Source organism: Panthera pardus, unplaced genomic scaffold (genome assembly GCF_024362965.1).
Source record: "Panthera pardus isolate Hobbes unplaced genomic scaffold, ASM2436296v1 HiC_scaffold_16, whole genome shotgun sequence".
Classification (NCBI taxonomy): Eukaryota; Metazoa; Chordata; class Mammalia; order Carnivora; family Felidae; genus Panthera; species Panthera pardus.
In genome coordinates, this window is record NW_026526721.1 from 147473964 (window position 1) to 147497709 (window position 23746).

Here is a 23746-nt window from a genome sequence, read left to right on the forward strand (position 1 = left end):
AGAATGCTTGGCCCACGAAACTTTTAAAACCTACCTTCCAGAATCGGACGACTGAGCCAACTTTAAAGTCTCAGGCACAGGAAGCCTCTTCCCACCCAGCCCACCGCTCTTTTCCCCAAACTGCTTCAACCCGCCCCACCTACGCTTTTCTTCACTTTTCCAGCTCCGGGCGCCCGCTCGGCCTCCGTAGACACGTGGTGACGTCACTCATAGAGCGTTTCTGGTTTCCCTGGTGACGGTTGTCGGGGCAGCGCGTGCAGGCGTCCAGAAGAGACCGAGCCGCTGCGGCCCTAAAAGTGAGGAGCGCAGTGACCGCTGTAAGTGTGGGGAAGGACGGAAGTCCCAGGCAGAAGCCGGGGGAGCCCACAGCCATTGGGGGGTCCGGACCCGCGCCGGAGCGCACGCGCTCGCCCGGGCGCCCTGACCTGCCCCTGGCCTGACCCTCCCTGCACGCGTGGCGGGCGAGGTCTCGCCCCACTTCATTCTGTGAGTCTCCACATACAGCCCTCTTCCCTCTCCAGGCAGACACGTAGTTCCCATGCAGTACAGGGGTTAGTGAGGTTCGGAGGGTGGGTCACCTGCCCGCAGTCACACAGCAGGTGGCATGGTCAGAAGTCCGGCCCAGGTCCGTCTGACCAGCGCACTGTCCTGGTATCTGCTACGGAGCCCTGCCGCACGAGTACCGAGAGGCGGAATGGGAACTACGCGACTTGGTGGCATCCACTTCCAGCATATTCCCGAGTCAGGGCCAGGCCCCCCCCACACACACACGGGGGCCGAGCCGACGAGAGAGTCCCCTCAGAGCGGGACTCCCACCCGGGGAACCAGACATTTGCACCCCACCCCACCTCAAACCGATCCCTGCATTGATGCTACCTGAGACAGTCGGTGTACAAGGCGCCCAATCTCTTGGGCTTCTCCTCTCCACCCCCAGGACCCTAGGCTGTTGCTAGGAATACACTAGGCTAACATAATAAAGGCGGGGTGGGGGGGTGGGGGGCGAGACGGAGTCTGGTAGGGCCAGAGGAGGCTCATGCCTGGAAGGGGCCTCAGCCCTTCGTCACTGGTCTCTGTCCTCTGGGATCTTTGCTTTGCTACAGAAAGTAGAGTAATGGGTGGGTGCCACTCTCCCCAGCCCTTGGCTCCCAGTCTTTCCTGAGCCAGACTTCCTTCCATGTAGACTTAGCCCTAACTTAAAAACAAAAACAAAAACTAATTAATAGGCTTTATTTCGTAGAGCAGTTTTAGATTTGCAGAAACACTGAACAGAAAATACAGAGAGTTCCTATATACTCCTCCTCCCTTTCCCCACTATTAACATCTTGCATTGGTGTTGCATATTAGTTGTTACCACTGATAAAGCTATCTGTTATTATTAAGTTAAAAAGTCCATGGTTTACATTAATGGGTTGTGTGTGTGTGTGTGTGTTGTACAGTTCTATGGATTTTGCCAAATGCATAATATCATGTATCCACCATTAAAGTATCCTACAGAAAAGTTTCACTCCCCCGAAAACCCCTTGTACTCCACTGTTCATCCCTCCTCCCCTCTCCCCAACCCCTGGCAACCACTGATCTTTTTACTTCTCTACAGTTTTGCCTTTTTTAGAATGTCATACAGTTGGAATCATACAGAATGTAGCCTTTCCACACTGGCTTCTTCACTTAGCAATATGCATTTAACTTTCCTTCATGTTTTTTTCATGGCTTGATAACTCATTTCTTTTCATCCCTAAATAGCATTGCCTTGTATAGTTGTACCAGTTTGTTTATTCACATATTGAAGGATATCTTGGTTGCTCTTTATTTTAGGTAATTACGCATAAAGCTACTATAAATATTCACTTACAGGTTTTCGTGTAGACACAAGTTTTCAAATCATTTGGGTAAATAATGATTGTTGGATCATTTGGTACGACATGGTTGGCTTTGCAAGAAACTGCCAAACTGTCTTCCAAAATAGCTGTACCATTTTGTGTTCCCACCAGCAATGCATAAGATTTTCTGCTGCTTCATATCCTTACCAACATTTACTGTTGTCAGTGTTTTGGATTTTAGCCATTCTAATAGATGTGTAGTATCACATTGTTGTTTTAATTTGCAATTCCCTAATGACATATGATACTGATCATCTTTTCATATGCTTATTTGCCATCTATATATCTTCTTTGGTGAAATGTATGTTCAGATCTTTTGCTCCCTTTTTGATTGGGTTGTCATATTGTTGAATTCAAGAGTTCTTTTGTATATTTTGGATACAGTCCCTTATCAGATATGTGTTCTGCAGTCAAAGTTTTTCTTCCAGACTGTGGCTTGTCTTTTCATTCTCTTAACAGCGTCTTTTGCAGAGCAGAAGTTTTTAATTTTTTTTTTCAGAAGTTTTTAATTTTAATGAAGTCCAACTTATCAGTTTTTTTCTTTCATGGATCGTGCTTTTGGTATCGTATCTTAGAACTCATTGCCAAACCCAAGACCATCTAGATTTTTTTCCTATATGATCTTCTAGTGGTTTTTTAGTTTTACATTTACATTTTACATTTAGGTCTATGACCCATTTTGATGTAATTTTGTGCAAGGTGTAAGGTCTGTGTCTAGATTTATTTTGTTGCACATGATGTCCAGTGGTTCCAACGCCATTTTTTAAAAAGGCTTTTTTCTTTCTTGAATTTCCTTTGCTTCATTTCAAAGATCAGTTGAATCTATTTGTCTGGGTCTATTTCTGGGCTCTCTACGTTCTGTTCCATTGATCTATTTGTGTGTTCTTTCCCCAATACCACACTGTTTTAATTTCTATAGCTTTATAGGAAGTCTTAAAGTTGGGTAGCATTAGTCCTCCAGTTTTGTTCTTCTCCTTCAATATTGTGTTGGCTATTCTAGGCCTTTTCATATAAACTTTAGAGTCACTTTGTTAGTATCCACAAATTAGCTTGCTGGGGTTTTGATTGGGACCTATAGTTGCAACTACAGATCAAGTTGGGAAGAATTGACATTATTAACAGTATTGAGTCTTCCTGTCCATGAACATGGAATATTTATTTAGTTCTTCTTTGATTTCTTTTCATCAGAGTTTTCTAGTTTTCCTCATACAGATTTTTCTTTTCTTTTTTTTTTTTTGTTAAAAAAATTTTTTTAACGTTTATTTATTTTTGAGACAGAGAGAGACAGAGCATGAACAGGGGAGGGGCAGAGAGAGAGAGGGAGATACAGAATCTGAAACAGGCTCCAGGCTCTGAGCTGTCAGCACAGAGCCCGACGCGGGGCTCGAACTCACGGACCGTGAGATCATGACATGGGCTAAAGTCGGACGCATAACCGACCAAGCCACCCAGGCACCCCCAGATTTTTTACATATACTTATATACATATATTTTTTATATACATACATTTATGTACATCTACATATTTACATATACGTGTTAGATGTATACTCAAGTAGCTCCATGGTTTAATGTGAATGTAGATGGTGTTGCATTTAAATTTCAATTTCTAGTTGCTCTTTGCTGGTAGGTAGAAAAACAATCGACTGTTGTATATTAACCTCTGTCCCATGACCTTGCTGTAATTGCTTATTGGTTCCAGGATTTTGTTTTTGTTGTTGATTCTCTGAGATTTTCTACATAACCAATCATGTCATCTGAGAAGAAGACAGTTTTATTTTTTTCTTTCCAATCTTTAATTGTTACTTTTCCTCTTCCGTTGTCAGAAACAGGAGCAGATTTCCCTCTGTTTTTCGTAGTGAGAATCTGGTAGGGTTCCTGGAGATAAAAATCACAAAACTATGAGGGCTGAACCCCGAGGAGTTTTAAAACTGCAACCTAAGCCACACAGGGTCGTCAGCAATTCATCAGTTAGAGATTAGTGTTTCTACCCATATTGACTCTAGCTGCAGGCTTCTGCTCCAGTAAACTGTGATTCTCTGTATTCACCTGACTCTCCAATATTCAGGGCAGTACTTTGCCCTGTGACCTCAATTGTCTAAGGATTCTAAGTTCCACTGATTTCCAGTTGTTGATTTTTAGTTTAGATCTTTTTCTTATCGTGAGGATAGGAATGATAACTTCTAAAACTCTTTACATGTCAGAAGTTTCTGCTCAGCTTTAACTTTTGAAGCCCTCTGCACCTTTGCTTCTACTATTCAAGTCCAGAGCAAGTAGCAAGACGACTGGTCATGCCCTCAAAGCACCACATGTAGAAGGCACAAATGTTATTAAGATGGATTTTAAAGAAATGCTTTCTAAACATTTGCTACAATTACATGCGAGTAGCATATTCACAGATACAGCAGCTGGTTACCAAAGATGGTTGGACTAAGGGAGGTCAGATTCATTCATTTGTTCCAGAAATTTTTACTGAGCACCTACTGTGTGCTAAATACCGTTACAGGTCTGCAGTACAGTAATGAACAAAATAGATTAAAATGTACACTCTTAGCTTACAAGCTAGTTGGAGAACATAGGTGATAAGTAGGTAAAATGTTCTGTATATCAGATGGTGAGAAATGTGATGGAGAAAAATAAATCTGGGCAGGGGAGAGGGAGTTCAAGGGGTGGAAGCAAGGGAAGGGAATGCATTATTAGGTAGGGTGGTCAGGGAAGGTCTCCCTGAAAACATCCCCTTTGAGTAGATACCTGTCTACTTGTCTGGCAATGAGAGAGGAAAAGTAACCATTACAGGTTGAAAAGGAAGAAATAAAACTGTCTTGTTCTCAGATGACCTGATTGTCTATGTAGATAATCCCAAAGAATCAACAAAAACAACAAAAATCCTGGAACTAAATGTAAATATCCTGGGAAGAACATTTCAGCAGAGGAACAGCCAGCGTGGAAGTCTGTGAGTTTGATGCATTCTTGATAATGAAAGATGGTTTGCAAGAGGAACCAGATTACACTGGGCCCTGTTTTTATGCTGAGGTGAGCATGGTCCGACTTACCTACTAACAGGGTTTCTCTGGCTGATGTGTTGAGAAAAGACCATGGGGTGGAGGGCAAGGGCAGATGTATGGACATGAATTAGGAGGCTACAGTAAGGATCAAGAGGTGGGAAGTGTTCAGATTCTGGGTATATTCTGAATGTAGACAAAGAGAATTTGCTGATGGATTACCTATGCAGGGAGAGTAGAGGGCACTGATCATTAGAGGCACTGCCATTTTTCATTTTGCCACAGAGCCTTCACACATGCTGTGCCTCTGTCCCAAATGCTCTTCCTCTATTTAACTCCTACTCGTACTTCCGGTCGCAGCTCACTTCCTTGGGATTGCTCTCCTGGATTCCCCCAGGCTACATCAAACTCTCTGATAGAGACTATCAGCACTATGTATCTCCTTCAGAACATCACCATTATCATTTTATGCTTTTTTATGTGATCATTTGATCAATGTCTGTCTCCTCCACCAGACTAGAAACTCCATGAGGAGAGAGCTGTTCATATGCCAATAAACATTTGCCGAATGATCTTCTGACCCACATCCTACACGAGCAAAGGAAATCAAGTTGAGTGTCTTTAGTGCTGTTTGCTCTAAAGCCGAAATTGCTGCTGTGGTTCCTTTATTCATTCATGGCATAAATGTTCATTTAGCACCCACTGCATACCCATGCTGGCTTGTGCTGCAGAGACAAGATTCAGAGATGAACATGACAGTTTCTATACCATGAGGGTAGGTGGAAGGTGACAGAAAGTCTTCCAGTCTTTCATCTGGACCCCCCCAAATATAAACGGCAGGCATATCTTTGTTCCTGCTTTTAATATACACCAACCACACTGTCATGAAGTAGTCAGGAATCAGGCAGGGCCAACGGGTGTTTTGAAAAACTTAGCTTTAGCATTACTTCTTTTGTTTTTCAAAAGTAAAAGTTTTCCTTTCTGTTTCCTGGGAATCAGCATCCCCTGCTTAGATCCATGTTGTCTTTGGTCAAGGGTCTACCTTGATTTGCAATTAAATTGTTTAGGAAGGGAAAGAAGAATGTGGTCGGGGCCCATCTCAGAAGGTTCCTGGCATCCACCCTTCAGTTGCCCCTGTCTGCAGCTTCCTGCCACCCCAGCCTCCGCCCTGATCAGTCCACCCTGCCTCTTCTTCAGACTCACCCATCTGTTCCCCTCTCTGCCTAGTAATATCTGCTCACCTCTTATCTGCTCCCAGCATCTTTTCTTCCTCCATCTTCCCCTTCTCTCTCCCACCTCCTACCTAGCCTCCTGCTCACCCTTTCCCCATAGTGCTTTGTCCACACCCCAGTCTTGGCCACCTGAGGCCCCAGGTCAGGCTGCCCTTCCGAGCCCCAGGCCCACCCAGTATCTCCATGTGGAAAGCCTAGGGAGTCTCAAACTCAGCAGTGCCTGGCACTGGGCTTGCCAGCAGCTTGGAAAACTCCTCTGCCTGGAATAACCATCTCCCCAGCCACTCAAACCCAAACCTTCTAGACTCCCCTCTCCTCTCCTGCACACTTGCCTCACATTTCTTCCATTTTGGCATCATTCCCGTTCCCCATTCTCCATCCCCACTGCCGCAGCTTTGATTTAGGACCACGTTCCTTCCCGGAAGCATCCTCCCAACTAGGCCCCTTTGTCTCCAGCTTCACAAAATGCAAGTGCGATCCTGTGTGCATCCTCTAAACATCCCCATCATCTTCAGGTTGAAGTTCAGGCTCCTTAGGTGAGCCAGATAAGGCCTTCTTTCCAGTCCCTCCCCAAACCTCTGCGCTGCCCTCTGTCCGTCCTGAGCCTTTCTCGGTTCCCCACACTCATCACATTCTCTCTGCAAATGCTCTTCTTTTGACAGGACAGCCCTCTGCCCCCCACCCCTGGCGCCCTCTTCTTCCACTGGAGCCAGATTCTTTAGCACTCAACTTCAGGCTGACTCAGTGCCTCCCTCTCCTGCAGGTTTTCCCAGCCTCTCAGAGCACCTGCCCCCCTTATTCTCAGGCCTCACTCATCATTAGACTCACCTGGGACACTTTAAAAATAGATGCAAAAAAAGTAAATAAAATTTAAAATATAAATAAAAATAGACAGATGCCCAGGTCACAGCCCAGACCAACGACATCCAAATCCCTGACAGAGCAGATGCTAATGCCCTGGCGGCTGATGTAGACCAAAGGTGCCCCGTCGGTGCAGACGTGCTGTCTGTCTCCCACAGACTTGACTGGGTTGAGGACACCCCATCTCATATGATGAGAAAGATGATAATAGCTAAACTGTCAGGAGTGGTCACATGCCAGGCACTATAATACACACTTTCCATGCATTCTCTCATTTAATCCCCACAGCCACCCTGTGAAGTATATAACGATTATCATCCCATGAGATCATGACCTGAGCCGAAGTCGGATGCTCAACCGACTGAGCCACCCAGGCGCCCCTACAAGTTATTCTTTATTCATTTATTTACTCATTCATTTTTTAAGTTTTTTTATATAAAAAAAATTGAAGTAGGGGCACCTGGGTGGCTCAGGTTAAACGTCTGACTTTGGCTCAGGTCATGGTCACATGGTTCATGGGTTTAAGCCCTGCATTGGGCTCTGTGCTGACAGCTCAGAGCCTGGAGCCTGCTTCGGATTCTGTGTTTCCCTCTCTCTCTGCCCCGCCCTTGCTTGTGCTCTGTCTCTCAAAAATAAATAAACATTAAAAAAAATTTTTTTTTAATTGAAGTAGAGTTTACACACAATGTTTCAATAGTTTCAGGTGTACAATATAGTGATTCCACATCTCTAGGTTATGCTGTACTCACCACAATGAGGGTAGCCACCATCTGTCACCTACAGCAATGTTGCAGTACCATTGACTATATGCTCTATGCTGTGCCTTTCATCCTGTGACGTATTCATTCTATAACTAGAAGCCGGTAACTCCCACTCCCGTTCCCCCATTTTACCCGTCTCCCACCCCCTCCTCTTTGGCAACTACCAGTTTGCTCTCTGTACCATTCATCCATTTTTTTTCTTTCGTCTTTGAGCACCTGCTATATTCAGTGACAATTCTAAAATATTAATTGAAGGCCCATTCTGGGAAAGATGCTGAAAATTAGGAAATAAGACCTAAGATCCCTGCCCTTAAGAGTCCTCTTAGTAAAAGGAATAGAAACAAAGCCATAGATAATTATAATACATTAAGGTAAATTTAGTGATCAAGGGATGCCCAAGGGATTCTAGGAGTCTACAGAGTGTCCCCAGGGGAATCTTCAAGCTAAACAGGAGTTTTGGGGAAGGAGGAGAGGCGAGGAGGGAAGAGCCTGGGGAGGAAGGCATCCCAGGAAGGTAGAGTGGCTGAAACAAGCCTGTGAGATGCCTCCAGGCTTGAGCACTGGGAGGAGTTACAAAACCAAACATCTGCAAGGACTGATGGGAAATGAAAGTGAGTGAATCCAGCAGGTGTGAGAGAAAGAACAGCATTTACAAGCAACGATACCAGACAGCCGATGTGGATGTGCCGGCTGCAGCATCTGGGAGTGGTAGGGATGGTGTTGAGTGGAAAGAGCATAGCCTGCCCGGAGGGAACTCCTTCTGCTAAGAAGCTGCTGTCCATGTAAGGGTAGGGACCCAGCACGGCCAAACCTGTAAACTTGTCAAAAAGAAGCTGGAAATCTGGATTTACTTGAAATCTACAGATGTTTGAATGTTTTTTTTTTTTTTAACGTTTATTTATTTTTGAGACAGAGAGAGACAGAGCATGAATGGGGGAGGGTCAGAGAGAGAGGGAGACACAGAATCTGAAACAGGCTCCAGGCTCTGAGTGGTCAGCACAGAGGGCTCAAACTCACGGACCGCGAGATCATGACCTGAGCCGAAGTCGGACGCTTAACTGACTGAGCCACCCAGGCGCCCCTACAGATGTTTGAATGTTGACAACAAATTCAAATCCTCACGGAGCATTCTGAGCAAGTTAAAGAAAAATGTGGGGTGGATGCAGCTCTCAGACCAGCCAGAGTGCCCTCCATGAGTCCTGGCTGGGTCTTGGAAAGGCAGGAGCCACTCAGATCTGGTTTAAAAAGATCCCAAATGATCAGGTGCAGTATAGGTTAGAAGTACCCAGACAAGGCCCAGGGAAGGTGGGAGGCAGGCAGCCAGAGAGATGGGGAGGCACCAGGGGAATATTGGGGTGAGCGGGCAGGAGATAAGCTGCAGAGGAGGTGACCTTGTGATGTGAAGGAGTGGCTGTGGAGGCTAGAGGGAGCTATGTCATGGGGCTGGGTCACTGTGGGCCCAGTAGCCCGAGAAGGCTTTCTGCTAATGGGTCACAAGAATCACTGTGAGGGCCTGGGAGCCTCTGTATGTGGGGCAAGAGAAGGAGGAAGGGATTCCCCAAGACAGACCACCAGAAAGGGAGAAAAAATAGTATTTTGTTCCTACCATGCATAGCTGACAAAGTACCTTCATGCACCACCACCCAATTTGCATTTGCCCCTTACAGCACATCTATGGTCTCCTTCTCATCTCCTGCTTACTGAAGAGGGATTGAGGCCCAAAGAGGTCTAGAAACTTTCTTTCTTTTTTTTTTTAATGTTTATTTATTTTTGAGACAGAGAGAGACAGAGCATGAATGGGGGGAGGGTCAGAGAGAGAGGGAGGCACAGAATCCGAAGCAGGCTCCAGGCTCTGAGCTGTCAGCACAGAGCCCGACACGGGGCTCGAACTCATGGACCATGATCATGACCTGAGCCGAAGTCAGACGCTTAACCGACTGAGCCACCCAGGTGCCCCTAGAAACTTTCTAACTCACACAGCTGGGATAGACCAAGTTCACCCTGAAACTCAGGTGCTGTCTCAGCTTGGGCCAAGCTACTTGTACGGTAGCCCAGACCAGCAGTGTCCAACATCCAGGCTGTACCCTGACCAATGACATCAGGATCCCTGGGTGGGGGACCCAGGCACCAGTATCTTAAAAGCTCCCGGTGTTTTCAGTGTGTAGCAGGGGTGGGAACCGCTGTTTTATATGCTAGTCACAGCCTCCAAGTTGCTTTTCCAAGTTGCTGTTGACCCAGAATGATTATTAATAGCTCTTCCTTTCACTCTCCAAGGTGACCCAATTTGGAAAATGAAGTATATGATGGTCCCTTCTTATAATCTACAAAAAAATAGGGAATCACAGGATAAATTTAGTTTTAAACTCTCCAGTTATATTTTCAAATAATAGGCTCAATAGGGTTTTCTTGAATCTCTAGGCACTTTTTCAGGTGAAATTCCCCTAAATTGCGTTGGCAAACTAAGGCGCACAGTCCAAATCCAGCTCACTGCCTATTTTTGTAATAAAGTTTTATTGGAACACAGCCACACCCACTCATTTCTGTCTTGTCTATTGCTGCTTTCCATTACAACAGCAGAATACTTGTAACAGAAACCATATGGCCCACAAAGCCTAAAATATTTACTATCTGGCCCTTTACAGAAAAAGTCTGATTTTCCCATTTATATAACATTGAGTCTGATTGTTAAGTTACATTATATCCCTAGGTGTCCCAAAAGATGGGATGGGGAATTGAGTGACTATGGTCAGCTGTGCAGTCAGCCGTGCCTGTGTGACTGAGTCCCCTGTAAAAACCCTTTTGCTTGTCTGCTTGTTTAATGAAGTCTGAGCAGAGGCTTATCTATGGCTGTCACACATTCAGCAGAGGTGTCCAGGGGTTCCTGTAGTTTGAGGGTCCCCAAGACTATCCTGAGCTTCCACGATTTGATAGAAGCACTCACAGAACTCAGCAAAGCTGGTATACAGTTAATTCTGATGAAAGAGCACAGATTAAAATCAGCAAAGGAAAAAGGCACATTGGGCAGAGTCCAGGAGACACAAGGCACAAGCTTCCAGTTGTCCTCTCCCAGTGGCATCTCGGAAACAGTGCTTGCTTCTCCCAGCCACAATGCATGATAACATGCATGGAGCATTGCGAGCCAGGGAAACTCACCCAAGCCTTGGGGTCCAGGGTTTTACTGGGGGTCAGTCACACACGCATGGCTGACTGCATACATGACTGACCTTAGTCATTCAATTTCCCACCCTTCCAGAGGTAAAGCTGATAGGGCATGGCACAAGGTCTCCATCATAAAATCACATTGTTAGCATAGACCACCTTGAGTGGCCCAAGCCCAGGTAAAGAAAGGCTTTATTGTCAGGCAGGATATACCTAAGACTTAGAGGTTACCTCCTTCAGAGCAGGTCAAGGGCCAAACCTTCCTTTGGAGTGTGCAGGGTGTGGACAACCCAGACTTGCTGAGTTAATTCCTCTAACAGGGCAGAGTGATATAGTTGTTATAGTTATAGTTATAGTTATAGTTATAGTTATAGTTATAGTTATAGTTATATAGTTCCTCTAACAGGGCAGAGCTACCTAGTGAGGAATTCCAAGGTAACACCAGCTCCTCTTTTGCTGTGACAGGCTCAAAGGCCATACCGTGGGCTCAGTTCTCAGCACATCCCAACCACCTGGGCAGCACTAACACAGCCCCATGCCTGGTCTCCACCCCAGACTAGTTAGATCGAATCCTCCAGGCCTGGGGCCTGGACATCAGTACTTTTGGATTGTATCCCTGCAGATTCAATATTAAGACAGCTTTAAGAAGCTCTGGGTGTAGGCTCTGGGACCACCCCTGAGGACAGGGTAGGGATAAGTACAGTGGAAAGGTGTTGCTGGAGCAGCTGGGGGTGGCCAGGCAGGGGGCATGTTCTTCCTGGGGGCTCAGGAAAGGATGTGGTGTTTGTGCTGGGCCTGGGAGAACCAGCAAGGTTTAAGTCTAGGGGAGAAGGACATATAGGGACAGAGCAGCAAGGTGAGACTAGAACTGGCCTTAAGAAGGGGAAAGTTGGCTGGAAGAAGAGACAGAGGCTTAATCCCCCAACACCTTTAATGCCTTTGGACTTGGATTTGCAGCTAATGGGCACCTGCTGAAGTTCTCTGGTGCAGGAGTGTGTCAGACTAAGAGCTGTGCTAAGAGCCAGCCAATGCAGGGTAGACTACAAGTAGGAAAAAGGAGAGGGCAGCCAGGGCAGTAAGGACCTGCTTGAACAGTCCTAGGACAGAACCATCTGCCATTTGTTCATCAAATACTCATTTCCTGCCTGCTACACACCAGGCCCTGTTCTAGGCACTGAGGATCCAACAGTGAACATCAGATAGTGCTTGCCATTGTAGGACTGGCAGAGAGGGAGAGAAGCAATCAATAAACATGCAGTGTGTCAGGCGAAGCTAAGTGCTGTGGAGAAAGATACAACAGGGTAAGGGGTGTGGGGAGTGAGAATAAGAAAGTTTTCCACAATGGAATGGTGTAGAGACCTCTCTGATAAAGTGACATTTGAAAGAAGTGAGTAAAGTGGATGTCTGGGGGGAGAGCATTCTAGGGAGAGGGAATGGCAAGTACAAATGCCCTGAGGTGGTCGTGAGCATAATGAGAGTGGGGCTGGAAATACACGGACATTTATGTAAAGACATTTATGGAGGATCAACGAGATTTATCACTACTTGGATGGTGGGTGGATGATGTGACTTCAGTTTGGTTTCAGGCAGGGGTGCTTAGCACCAGACATGAGGAGGCCGTTTAAAAATTCCAGTATCCGTGCTCTGTTATTCTGTTTACCTGAAGTTCAAAAGTAGACAAAAATACCCAGAATGTATGAGGAACTCTGACCTCTCAATAATAAGCAGACAACGTGATTTAAAAATGGGCAAAAAATATCAATAGACATGTCACAAAAGAAGATATGAAAATGGCCAGTAAGCACAGGAAAAGATGCTCGATATAATCTGATATCAGGGCAATGCAAATTAAAACCACATTGAGATGCTACTTCATAGTCACTAGAGAGACTAAAATTTAGACTGACCATACTAAGTGCTGGCAAGGATATGGAGCAACTGGAACTCTCAAACACTGCCGGTGGGAATGTAAAATGTTACAGCCACTCTAGAAAACAATTTAGCAGTTTCTTATAAAGCTAACATAAATTTACCATATAAGCTGGCATTTCCACTTCTATATATTTGCCCAAGGGAAATAAAAACATATGCTCACACAAAGACTTTCTTGTATATGAATGTTTGTAACAGTTTTTATTCATAATAGCTGAAAATGGAAACAGCTCAGGTGTCCAATAACAGGTGAATATATGAACAAACTGTGGTATATCTATGTGATGGGATACTTACCCAACAATAAGCAGGAATGAACTATGATGCATGCAACAATATTAATAAATCTCCAAAAGGTACTGCTAAGCACACACACACACACACACACACACACGAACAAAACAAAACAAAAACAAACCACAAAGGCTACCTACTGTATGATTGCAGTTATATGAAATTCTAGGAAAGACAAAATGTAAGGGATCAAAAGCAGATCAGAGTTTGCCTGGGACTGGGACTGGCAGGGAGATTGTCTGCAGAGGGGCACAAAGGAACCTTTCTGGTGTGATAGAAATGTTCTACAGTGCTGCTGCTGGTGGCTGACACACGTATATGTGTTTGTCAAGACTCATTTGCACACATAAAATGGCGTATTTTATTGTCAATGACTTATACTTTGGTAGAATTTAAAGATTAAAAAGAAAACATAAAACTCATCTTCAATGGCAGAGGTCGGAACAGTGGTTTCTTGGGGGGAATGACTGCCTGGAGAGGGCACAAGATAGTCTGCTTGGGGACAGGAAGTACTTATACCTTGATCCAGGTGGTCACCCCAGGGATGTATACTTACGTAATGGTCCATTGAGCTGTACATTCAGGATTTATGTACTTTACCATGTGTAAATTATACTTAGAATTTAAAAAATATGATGTCTGAACCCCGCTCCTGGAAATTGGGATTTAATTGGTTCAAGGGTGTGTCCAAGCTTTGTTGTATTTTAGAAGCCCTTAGGAGATTCTAATATCCAGCCAGTGTGGAGAGCCATTGCTTTTAGAGACAGGAAGGAGAGCAGTGTTGAGTCTGAGCGATGGGGAGCAGGCTGGTGGCACATTCAGGGCAGGGGGAGGATGTTCAGCTCAGCCTTGGCTTTCAGGGGATTTGAGGTGAGGCTGGGTCTTCCAGGCTTCCATAGGGATACACACGAGGCTAAGCAGGGTACTGCCGACTTGGAGGCTGTAGACAGAGCTGACTGTGTGCTGAGTACTCTTGGGAAATGTGTGCTTGTTGGGGTTTGCTTCTGCGCAGGCTTCTTTTCCTACTCCTAGGGCAAGATGGCAGCAGATGAAGGTGCACGGGACACCTTGCGGCTCCAGTTCAAGGCCATGCAGGAGATGCAGCACAAAAGGTTGCAGAAGCAGATGGAGAAACAGAGGGAAAAGGAACGGAGCCTCGAAAGCAAAGTTGATGACCAAAAAGAGCCTTTGGAGATCTCGGATGGCCTCAGCCTTCTCCAAGCTGGGGAGCAAAACTCAAAAAACAGCTTCGAGCAGAGGTAAATGCAAACTTGAACCCTCCCAGGAGCACTGGAGGGAGGTAGGGAAGGTGGGGGAGAAATGATTACAGACAGCTAGACAATCAGGTTGACTAGATGTGTGTGTATAAGTTGGGCCACAGAGGTTTTGACACAGAGGTTGTTACTGAAGATTTGCCTCTGATAGATCTGTGCTCCCGTGGATATAAGTTGGTATGAAATGTGTATAAAAATTGTTCAAAGTCAAATTGAAAATTTGAAACTCATCAGGGTTTAGTTTATTCAGTTGGATTTTCTTATTCCGTCTCTCTTTCACGAAAACCGTGTTTGGGTTTCTGAGGAGGTGGTTGGCTAACTCTGATGGTTCATAAGTGATGATTGCTGCAAATTCTCATCTGAGATCGTTCTCCTATGCCAATTCCCTTTCCTGACACATAACAACCATAAACATACCTGTCCTAAGAAAGCTCTTGGTGGGTTCCTTGGTTTTTCACAGTTGGTGAAAAGGTTGAAAGTAATCTGGAATCTTCTCATTTTGTTTTAAATTCAGTGCATGTTGATTTATACTGGTTGTCAAAGCAGAAGTCTATATTGATACAAAATTCTCTGATAGTCAAAAAAACAAAAACAAAAACAAAAAAACCAAAACCCCACAATAGTTGTTGAGTTGTCTCTTTGCTTCTGGTTTGGCCCAGAATCTATCTTACCCATCCTCAGATGGGTACTTTTTATGGTTTCTCAACTTTCAAATGTTCCACTAAAAAATCTTAATAGGGAAAAACATACAGGTTGTGCAATAATTGGAAAAGTTCCTGTGGCTCCAAGATATTAGCTCTAAGTTAACCCCAGACCTATGTTTCCACATGATCTTTTCCCAAATTGGAGAAACTGGAGTTGGTGGAGGCCCGAGCCACTGGTGGAATAACAGCAGTAATGATTATATCAGCTGTTAACTAATAATAACCGTTCCCTATAACGTCTATAACTTACTCACTTCCCACACAACTGTCCCTAGGGAGCCTGTTCTGTGCCTCACGGTAGAAATGATCACAGACCCATCAATCATGTGGTTCTCGTGTTTTAAAGTGCTGGAGAGAACCTTGCAAGACAACTCATGATGAACAAAACCAACCACCTGCTCTGATTTCTGTCAGGTTTACCTGAAACCTAGAGACCTAGGCTCAACTTAAGGCTTAGACAATTCCTATGTGGTCTTCTAATATGTATGTGTATGTGTATATACACATGCAGTTAAGACTATCAGTGTCTCGGGGCACCTGGGTGGCTCAGTCGGTTAAGCATCTGACTTTGGCTCAGGTCATGATCTCGCGGTTCATGGGCCCAAGCCCTGCCTCGGGCTTGCTGCTCTCAGTGCTAAGCTCGCTTTGGATCCTCTGTCTCCCTCTCTCTACCCTTCCCCTGCATTTCACACATTTTTATATATATTGCTACTGCAGTCAGTCTGTTCTAAATGCTTCATGGTACATGCTATGATTTCTTCTCAACCTATAAATAATTTAGAAATGTGTCTTTCTTAAAAAAAATATTTTTTTTTGAGAGAGAGAGAGAGAATGTGAGTGGGGGAGGAGCAGAGAGAGAGGGGGACAGAGGATCTGGAGTGGGCTCTGTGCTGATACCGGTAAGCCCGATGTGAGGTTCAGACTCACAAACCATGAGATCATGACCTGAGCCAAAGTGAGACACTCAACTGACTTGAGTCACCCAGGTTCCCCAGGCGTGTGGTTTGTTGTTGTTTTTTTTAGTCCCAAACGTATGATGGGTTTGGGGGTTTGTTTTTTATTTTATTTTTTTGCTGTCTTTTTAGTATTGATTTCTAATTTTAGTCAATTGCCATTAAACAAAAAGGTCTGTATGATGTCCATTATGTGGAATTTGCTAAGATTGCCTTTGTGGCCTATAAGATGATACATTTGTATCCATGTTCCATGGATGCTTGAACGAGTATGAATTCTTGGAGAGAGGCAGTCAGTTATATAGCCCTTTCTTAAATCCATAGTAAACAATGTAATTCAAACCTTTTTTCTCTTTTCATGTGTGTGCATGTGTGTGTGAGTATGTGTGCATTGTCACTCGGTTTTGAGAACAGTGTGTTAAAATCTGCTCATTGACATTTTCCATTTTGTACAGACGAGTTCTTTTCACCACCTAGTGCCCAACCAGGTACAACAAGCCTGGGCAGTGGAGGCCTGACTCCTGCCCATCGGTCCCTATAATTCTGCCTTTGCCCTTGTAGGATGCTTGAAGAGGAGATCACACACCTTCGAGAGCAGCTCAGGGAGACAGTGGATGAAAATGGGCGATTGTATAAGCTGCTGAAGGAAAGGGACTTTGAAATCAAACATCTCAAAAAGAAAATAGAAGAGGACAGATTTGCCTTCACAGGTAGCTCAACCATTGCTGTGGCAGTGCCTGCCCTGATCTCCAGGTAGCTGGCCGAGCTGCCATGGAGCCCCCTGGGCAGGGCAAAGAGCAGGTTCCAGAGCACACGTGCTCAAGAGAGAGTGCCAAGGGTCAACCATGGTCAAGTTCATGCAGATGAGTCCTGGAAATGAAGGAGAGGTAGAGGAAGAGAGCAGGCCAGGGAGGCCAGTGAGCCAGGAAATGGGAGCACAGGAGCAGCAGGGACAGTCGGCAGGCATTCTGGGCAGTGTTGGTGACCTGGCTAGGACTCATGACAGGGGTTCTCCGTGGATTCTTGCTGCACGTTTGTCGGGCCAGCACGGTCCGTTTTATCTTGGTGCTCTGGCTCAGCCATTGTGTTGTGGATGTGAAAAAACCCCAGTGGAAGCAGGCATTCACTCTACAGCACTTGCTGCTCCAGAAAAGTGGACGAGACAGGGAAGTTAGCTGTTCTGAGGGAATTTCCTGGGACCTAGTAGGGTCTAGAGTGGGCCTTGGCCCTTTCGGTCTGGGCTGGACCTTGGCTGTGTTGGTAGGGACATTGGCCATATGGGTCTGGGCATGACGTTAGTTCTGAGGGTGTGACTGGACATTGGCTCTGTGGTTATGAGCTAGACCTTGGCCCTGCAGATCTGGTGGGGACCTTGGCCCTGATTGTCCTCTGTTCCATGTATACCCGTTGAGCAACTCCCAGGTAGCTGACTAAACCAGAAGGTCAGTGTAACCAACCGCAGATAACAATGGGCCTCACCCGGCATCTGCCAGAGTGTCCCTCCCTGCCTTTTGAGAGCCAGTGTATTTAAGGGTAGGTACATGCAGAGGACCAGTAGAGAATTAACAGCCAATGGGAATTCGGTGTCCTAAAGGCCCTTGGTCACTATTGTGCCTCACTCCATTCTTTGGCCTTTTCTGTCTAAAACAAAAAACAACACTGAAGGGAAGGACTTGTATTGTGAGGAATAGAAAAACACACCCAGCCTGGCTGAGGTTCAGATGTGAAGGGGCAGCTTGCCCTTTGGCAGGGCCATAGAGAAGCTGATGAGTTCCAGGGGGGAAGCAGGAGACGCTTCCCCTCCCCAGGAGCCTGTGGACACAGGGGTGATTCCCTCTCGCCCAGCCTGCCCCGTGCCGTCTCTTTGCTGTCTCTGCCAGCTTGCCCAAGGCCTCGTCTGACTGCCAGCCCCATCTCTTCCTCAGGACTTCTTAAATCCAGTCCATGTTGTGCAGTCACCGTTTCTGATTTCCAGTGTCAAATTTTGAAGAGAAAGGTCTGACTGGCCCAGCATGTGTGCTTAGACCAGGCCTCAAGGGACAGTCTGCTGACAGCCGACAGACTGGTTTTCCTTTGGCTGGATTTTTAGTGATTGCTTTAATTCTGTTTTGTTTTGTTTTGTTTTGTTTTTTAAGTTTATTTGAGAGAGAGAGAGAGAGAGAGAGGGAGAGACAGAACATGAGCAGGGGAGGGGCAGAGAGAGAGGGAGACACAGAATCCGAAGCAGGCTCCAGGCTCTGAGCTGTCAGCACAGAGCCCGACGCAGGGCTCGAACTCACAAACTGTGAGACCATGACCTGAGCTGAAGTCGAATGCGTAACTGACTGAGCCACCTAGGCTCCCCAATTCTGTTGTTTTTTTTTAACTATACTTCTTTGCATAATTTTTTAGTGATTGCTCGGGCAATCACAAAATACATAACTTGTCACAGTCTACTTAGAATTAATATTTTACTAGTTCAAGTGGAACAAAGAAACTACCACCATATGGGTCCCTTTACCCTCCCCCATAATAGTGCAACTTTTATATGTATTATATCTCTATATATTGAAAATCCCAACAGATAATGTTATAATATTTGCTCTCAATCATTACACATATCTTACAGAGCCTAAGGAGACAAAAATAATCTATTATATTTACCCAGCCATTTAGTATTTCTGTCCTTGCTCATTCACTGCTGCTCCCTTATCATGGGATTGCAGCTTCAAGAGTGGGGCTTGGGGGGCGCCTGGGTGGCTCAGTCGGTTGGGCGTCCGGTTTCGGCTCAGGTCATGATCTCACAGTCCGTGAGTTCGAGCCCCGCGTCGGGCTCTGTGCTGACAGCGCAGAGCCTGGAGCCTGCTTCAGATTCTGTGTCTCCCTCTCTCTCTGCCCCTCCCCTGCTCATGCTCTGCCTCTCTCTGTCTCAAAAATAAATAAAAAACATTAAAAATAGATTTAAAAAAAAAAAAGAGTGGGGCTTGGGAAAGAATAGAAAGAAAAAAAAAAAACAACAACAGGATTTTTCTTGTTTTCTCTGAGTGTCCCTTCCTGCCCCTTAGACCACAAAGGGCTTCTCTTGGACCTCTTCATGACATCTACTTCCAGGATTTATGCTGCTTTTGAGTCCTGGAAGGAAAGCATAACACAGAAAACTCACTGCTGGACCATGTGTCCTTCCATGTCTGGTTTCCATCCCTGTTCTGAGCCCTTTCTCCTGAAGTGTCCCTAGCCTCTGCAGCAGGTAGGAGGAGGCCAGGGGCAGCTGCAGGCCTGGGCTGAGTCAGTTTGAAAACCATCAAGCACCCTTGTATACCTTCCACCAGTTGTCACTCTCTAAGTCCGTTCTAAGGCACATGACAGTCGTGTTAAAAAAACAGGCCTAAGAAGGTGTCCCTGCTGGTTACCCACTGCTGGAATGTCGGAAGCATTCAGAGAACTTGCAGACCATCTGACCAGACCTGCGTTGCGCACGTGGACAGGGGACTGTGAGGCTACCCCGTCAGTCAGGAGCTGAGCTGGGCTAGCTCCCATTGCCTGCCATCTGCACGGCCCCATACAGTTCAGATTCCCACATTCACACCCTGCCAGCAGCTTCCTGCCATTGCCCACTGTGTTCTAGCTACTCCGTCCTGCTCGATGGGCTTCAGATTCTCCAAACATATTCCTGCCCCTGGACCTTTGCACTTGCTGTGCCCTTTTCTTAGAATACCCTTCCTAGTTGGGAACACTCTTCTTGATGGCTTGATCCCTCACTTTTCATTCATCCAGGTCTCTGTTCACACGTATCTCCACAGACAGGCCTTCCTTCCTGACCACTCCGTCTAAAATAGTGTCACCCCCTTCCCTCTCATCCCCTTGCCCAGCTTCATAGCAGGCAGTCCTCCCAGGCACTGGAATGCATATTTATTTGTTTTTTATTATCTGTCTCCCCTGCTGGAATGTAAACTCCATAAGTCTGTTTTATTCACTGTTGAATCCCTAGTACCGAGAGTGCCCAACCCTTGGTGAAACTCAATAAATATTTATTAAATGGGTGCATGCCTCTGTGTTGGTTAGGTGTCACCACAAAGCTTTGTGTCAGAAACAACCACATAATCTTGGCGGCATTCGGCAGTAAGCATGTATTGAGCTCAAACATCTGGGGTTAATTGGGGCTCAGCAGATCTAGGTCGGGCTTGACCAGGGTGGGTTAGCTTTATTCCACGTGTCTCTCTTCCTCGTCCTGGGCCCAGCCAGCTGGCCTGGCTGTGTTCTTGTGGAGATGGCACGAGTGAAAAAGGGGGGGCTTTAACTGCACAAGTGCTTTTCAAGCCTCTACCTGTGCCTTATCTGCTAACAACCCATGGCCAAACAAGTCATTGGCTGAGCCCAGAGTCAGGCAGGCATAGGGGTTGAGGGGGGCACACACGATTTGCCGGAAGACACAGAGCACAGGGTGTGGGTGTGTAACCGTGTCACTGAGGAGGGCATGGAGAATTGGGGCAATAAACTGATATCCCATAGAATTAAAACTTTGCTTCCGGATTTTGTAATTTCCTGAATGGCTGCCTTTCTACTCATTGGAGTGGGGTTTCAGGGTGCCTAAGTGTGCAGTCACTCCCCCGAGCCTCTGCCCTTTCATGAGGGTTTCAGCTTTTCAAACCCCAGGGCTGTTGGTAGTGTGGCATGAGTTTGATGTGTGGGCCTGTGCTTTTAATTGACCTCCCAGTTTTCCTTCACTTTAGGGACAGCCGGTCTGGCCGGGGATGTGATCGCCACCAAAATCGTCGAGCTGTCCAAAAAGAACCGGGCGCTGATGGCAGAGTCAGAGGGTGCGAAAACCAGAGCGAAGCAGCTGAACAATCGCATCCGGGAGCTGGAGCGGGAAGTGAGGGGCCTTGGTCACTGCCGCCTCTGGAGGGGACTCCCAGGACCCTGGGCCACTCCTCCAGAGAGGGAGCCACACTTAGATGCTTTGGGTCCCTCTGAAGGGCTTGTGGGTCAGTGTTCGCTAAGAGTTCCTCAGTCTTTGTCACGTCCTGAGAGGGGAAAGTGTGTCAGGAAGCAAGGGGGGCACAGGGCACGGGGAGGCAGGCGGCATGGCGGTTAGGACACCGACCCGGAGCCTGACCACCTAGAGGTGAATCTTAGCTCCAAAGCTGCCTTACTTTGTGACACTGAGCAGGCTATAAACTCACTGTGTCACATGACAGTAATAAGAGTACTCACCCTAAGGTTTTCTGAAGATTAAGTGTAAAATGCTTTGACCAGTGCCTGGCACGTAGCAAGTACTAGATAAATGTCTGCTAAATGAATTAACAGGGAACCTTGTGCCAGGGCACTCTACCAGCTGGTCTCACTCTTGCCCATCTTCCTCTTTCTGCTGCCGCCTGCCCTCCCACAGCTAGTCACAGACCCCTCCAGTCTTGCAAGGACACAGCCCAAGCACTTCATGGTCCCTTAGGAGCTGGAATGGAATCCATATGCTAGAGAAAACCTACGTAGCTTCCTTATGTGGCTGAAGAAGCTGGAGCTTAAAGAGGTTAGGGGGCTTTCTCAAGTCATACAGCACGTGGTGGTGCTGCATCACAAATCCAATTCTGTTGCCCCCCGAAATTCTCCTCAGTTGTTGTGGTAGGCATTGAATGAGAGCTTCTTTATTCTATAACAATTTGTTTGAGATCCATCTCAGGCTCTGTGCCAGGCCCTGTGGGGGGAGCAAAATAGGCATGGGCCTTGCCTCCTCAGAGACAGACCCAGCACCGAGGGCCTCGTAGAGGAGTAGGTACACACAGTGAGTCCATGGAGGGTAGGAAGGGGCCACACTGGGAAAGGGGGGATGGGCCCCCATGCAGAGGGCCCAGCAGATACCAAGACTCTGAGTGGGGAAGAAAGTCTGGGAGGAAACCCATGTGGCCAAGAGTGAAGCAAGATGAGGTCAGAGACCACACCCCAGCCTTGCCAGACACAGTCTGGTGTTCGTGTGAACAACTGGGAAAGCATTAAAGGGTTAGTTGACTGTATGCAGTGCTGGGCTTGGCTACAGGCCATGAGCCCATGTGGCAGGTTTCTTTGCGTCTCTGACCCTGTCTCCTCATCAGTCACATTAAGTCCATAGTCCCTTTATGGTACGCCTCCCAGACTGTGGACAGAACTCTGGGATACAGGCCACGGCTGCAGTATTATTATGTGTTAAGCTGTTAGTGAATCCTGGTGCTACTCTAGTGTGTGGTTGGGCAGTGAGGCCGACAATCGATTAAACCCTCTCTCATCGCAGCAGTTTGTAGAGGAGAGTTCTTCCATTAATGGTCCTAAAGTGAGCTGAAAGGTGAACCACACACCCATGGCGGCACCGGGGCACTGCACTCAGGCACGGCAGTTGCCAAGCAGAATCCAATATTAAGTGCGAGATTTACTTTTCAGCTGCAGGCGGCCCAGGCCAGGCTACCAGCCAAGGCGGCCACCGACGTGGGAGCCAAGGCGCCGAGGGCTCAGATGGGAGACAGAGCCTTGGTATGAATTCTCTTCTGTGCTGGGGAGTCTGGGAGGCAGCCGTGGGCCTGGGTCTCCCGTCCTCTATGTGAGTATAGGCGCCTGTGTCCAGGGTCCACCTCCATTGCTGAGCCAACGCCCACCATTGTGGCATCCTCAGAGCAGCCATCAGGGAATGAAGTCCGTGGCTTGAGGCCAAGAATGCCCCAGTGGAGGCCAGGTCTAATTCTGATTCAGTCCCTAGAGAGAAAGAACAGGAGGGGTCTGAGGACCCTGGAACCCTAGAATTTGGGGACCAGCAACGAAGGCCTTGTCCAACTGGCCTCCCTCTCTTAGCCCAGCTGTGTCCTCTACAGCATTCTCACTGGGGAGACATCCAGCCTCTATCTTACCCCAGGGACAGGGAGCTCACTAGTGCCCAGCCCTGTGTGTTGGTGGGGGGGACATTTCATATTGTGAGAAGTCTTCCCTTTGTACAAAGTAAAAGTGACTATTGAGAATGGCGGCTTGTCCCTCAGATTCCATTTTGCTCAACCAGTGTGTAGGGCATGAAACCCAAGAAACGGAAATTGCAGGCCCATGAAAGGAAGGCAGTCTGACCCTGTGGGTTACCAGGGGGGAGCATGGAGCCCAAGGCAGATAATAAATAGCATCAGAGTCTCAAGAACAACCCAGGAGGCCTCTCCAGGGGTTTTTCTTGGGAAGCCAGACCAGTTGGAGATACAGGGAGCCAAGCCTTAGGACTCCCTGTTCAGTGTTCCTTTTCTAGTCTCACCTCCCTTTTGCCTACAATGCAGAGTAAAGCCACCTCATGCCTTTCTTGAGGAGAATTAAGCCCTCAGTGTATAGTGATAGGGCCCTAGGTTCCAGGAGTAGAACCTAGTAGAGTGAAGTCTTGTATAAACCTGTCTCATTGGTGGGAGGGCCCTGCCCTTGGCAGGGGCTGTGCTTATAGGGCCTTTCCTGGCCCCAAGGGACACTGTTCAGCTGCTCCTGCTTTATCCAGAACACTGAGCACTTCCATGTCCCTGACTAGTCTGCCACTGATGAAGGACTGCTTGATCGGTCACTTGTTGAGCCCTGTGACACAGGGAATCAAAGATACGGCCTCTGTCCACAGGGGAGCCCAAGAGAGGAGATGAGCAGCCATATTGAAGGAAGGAGGGGGACAGGGCCTTCAGAAAGAGTCCCAGGGGCTCAGAGTTCACAAAGAGAACACACCATGCGAGGCAGCTAGGAGG

The 23746-nt window shown here is 46.8% G+C and overlaps 1 protein-coding gene across 3 annotated transcripts in view; it reads left to right on the top strand.

The window, feature by feature from the left end:
• Nucleotides 1-206: 206 nt before the first annotated feature.
• CCDC13 (coiled-coil domain containing 13) overlaps nucleotides 207-23746 on the top strand; it is a 53815-nt gene continuing 30275 nt past the window's right edge. Inside the window, exons 1-6 of one of the 3 annotated variants that reach the window (XM_019418860.2) lie at nucleotides 225-317; nucleotides 4710-4910; nucleotides 14151-14377; nucleotides 16611-16759; nucleotides 20759-20901; nucleotides 22437-22526. In XM_019418860.2, coding sequence (XP_019274405.2) covers nucleotides 4854-4910; nucleotides 14151-14377; nucleotides 16611-16759; nucleotides 20759-20901; nucleotides 22437-22526 — 666 coding nt within the window. In that variant the 5' untranslated portion in view covers nucleotides 225-317; nucleotides 4710-4853. The other 2 variants (XM_053903920.1, XM_053903921.1) reach the window with 2 other exon arrangements.